This window comes from Nansenia antarctica (genome assembly GCF_963989245.1).
Source record: "Nansenia antarctica genome assembly, chromosome: 16".
Taxonomy (NCBI): domain Eukaryota; kingdom Metazoa; phylum Chordata; class Actinopteri; order Argentiniformes; family Microstomatidae; genus Nansenia; species Nansenia antarctica.
The window spans coordinates 27,263,574-27,266,073 of NC_137686.1; the positions used below are offsets into that span (position 1 = coordinate 27,263,574).

A 2,500-nucleotide genomic window follows, 5' to 3' on the forward strand; every position below is an offset into this window, starting at 1 on the left:
GTTTACACCAAATAGGTGTCGGTGTGAAAATGTCCCAAACTAAAACGAGAGACTATGACGAAGTCACGTCATTTCTGGCCGAATTCGGCCCGTTTCAAATCGCAATATTCGCTCTGCTGAGCGCCAGCGCGCTTCCCCACGGCTGTATGATGGTGAGCATGGTCTTCCTCGCCGATACACCTGGACACGGCTGCAGGCTGTCACTCAACTCCAGCGAGCTGTCACTCAACTCCAGCGAGCTGTCACTCAACTCCAGCGAGAACCTCGGAGGCCCGCCGAACCCTCGGGACGAGGTCTCTCTCTGGCAGAACAGTAGCAGACATATCGGGCCAGATAACATCTCGGGAACACATGATATGATGTGTTCCCGATATAAGAGGGTCAATAACTCAGGATTTGGGAACGAGACGGAGCGGTGTGTGGACGGATGGGAATACAGCACTGCGAAATACAACACTATTGTGGCGGAGGTAAGCCGATATTAAGCCAATATATTTACTACGTCCCACGAGCCGCGTCTCATGCAAAGATGTTTGGACTTTTATGGCACAATTCTACTACCGTGCTTGTCATCAATCCTATATGCACAGTTGTCATATCATATGTTGTGTGTGTCATCCCTATGTTCCCACAACCCAATGGTCCCACATTTCTATTTCATAGGTGGGATAGGGTTAGGGTCAGGGCAGGGGCGGACTGGGATCAAAAAACAGCCCTGGCATTTGCGACACAACAGCCCTATTTCCAAACCCAACACGCAACACGGATTGTTAAAGCTTGAGATAACCAGACTGACTAGAATCCAATGTAGGCATTTGGAACACATAACACACGCAACTGACACACACTACAATCGCTGATGAATTCAGAGTGCCGACAACAATCCACAGTGACTGACTTACAGTTTTTTACGATTGCTAACTCACCATGTTCAATACTGAAACCACAGTTTCACAACTCTTCATACAGTCAGCAGAGCAGAAACCCATGTGAACAAAACTGTGACTCTTTCTCTGTGATTTGTGCATTGCTTTCATACAGAATGCATTCAATGACTACGTTCTCCAAATGCCATAACACTTCTCTCATTCAAACTCCCCCACTTGCAAAATACTATGTAATTGCAACACATTTTTTCATTGCTAACATACTGTGTTCAAAACTCTGAAGAACACGTTCAAAACTGAATTATTTGGTGCAATTTTGCAGTAATCATATTCCTATCATATATGACAGAAAGCTTGCAATAAACAGTTTTTTTGCACAGTGTTTGAGTGTGCAGATGCTGTTATTTTGCACTCTATTGATACTCTTCAGTTCCAGAACCTCAGCAAAGTCTGATAACGGATGAGCGGTGGTATTTTCACTATTTGCAGTAATCATATTGAAATGTCTAGAAAATATTAGCAGAATATGTACAATGAAACAAAACAGACTAGATGCATTGCCAGGGAAGACATTAGATGTGACCAGATGCAGACCAGAGGGTGGACTAAAACCCTCAGGAGTGAGACATTTTTGGTGTGATTGCTATTGTATTGTAGCCCTGGAATTTCAGTTTTTCTTTTTTATTTGAACTTTGCATCTTCCACTTTATTTTTCACTTTTCATTGTACACAAGTAAATGTAGTGTACTTTGAAGTAAATGTACCGTAACTTACTTTCTGCAAAGATACTGAAAAAAAAGGATAAACGATAGAATACAGTAAAGGATAGAAGCAAAAGATAGGATAAAGGATAGAAGCAAATTGCGGCATTTCTGATTCATTCTTGTTGCCTAATACTTTACAATTGTACAGTCAACTATTCTGTCTATGATTACTATAAATCAAACCATTTTTATAATGAAATATTCATTCTTGTGAAAATCATTCAAACTATGTAATGCTCCCTGTTGTTAGTATTTTGTAAGTCAGAATGTTATGAATGACAGTGTATGCTTCTGAGTGAACATTGTTGACAGTGTGTGGTTGAACAAGCTTCTTTTGAGACATGAATGAAGTCATTGGCCAACATGAGTGTTACGAATGCAGACTGTATGAAGAGTTGTGAAACTGTGGTTTCAGTATTGAACATGGTGAGTTAGCAATCGTAAAAAACTGTAACCTGAACTGTGGCATCTATCTTAGCCAAAAGGACCTTGAGGTCCAGTTAAGCCTAATAGCTTACGTTAATATAGACTCGGTGTAGCTAAGAGAAGCTGCTCTGACACAAATACAATAACGTTAGCAAAAAAAAGCTACAGTTACATGAACCATCCATGTATGAGCCTAAACAATACACCAGCCACAGTGCATATTACATTTAGCTTCACCAAAGCAGAAAAGAGCACTGCACAGCCACAGTGTAATAAATGTGTCTTACCTTCATGTAGTTAGCAGACTACTAAGTAGTTTGTTTTTCTCTACAACCCTGTCAATCACTCTCTCCCTCGTCGTCTCCCTCTACCACAAGTTCAATGTTAGTCCTAGTGCTAGTTGAGGAGTGTTGCTTCGCAAAC

General features: G+C 41.2%; 1 protein-coding gene across 1 annotated transcript in view; it reads left to right on the forward strand.

The window, feature by feature from the left end:
• Positions 1 to 29: 29 nt before the first annotated feature.
• The window catches only part of LOC308172212 (solute carrier family 22 member 4-like), a gene marked incomplete at both ends in the record, with an annotated part of 24,394 nt that continues 21,923 nt past the window's right edge, over positions 30 to 2,500 (forward strand). The window contains one exon of the mRNA XM_080547121.1: positions 30 to 470. Within this exon, the coding sequence (XP_080403247.1) occupies positions 30 to 470 (441 nt within the window). The remainder of the gene's footprint in view (positions 471 to 2,500) is intronic.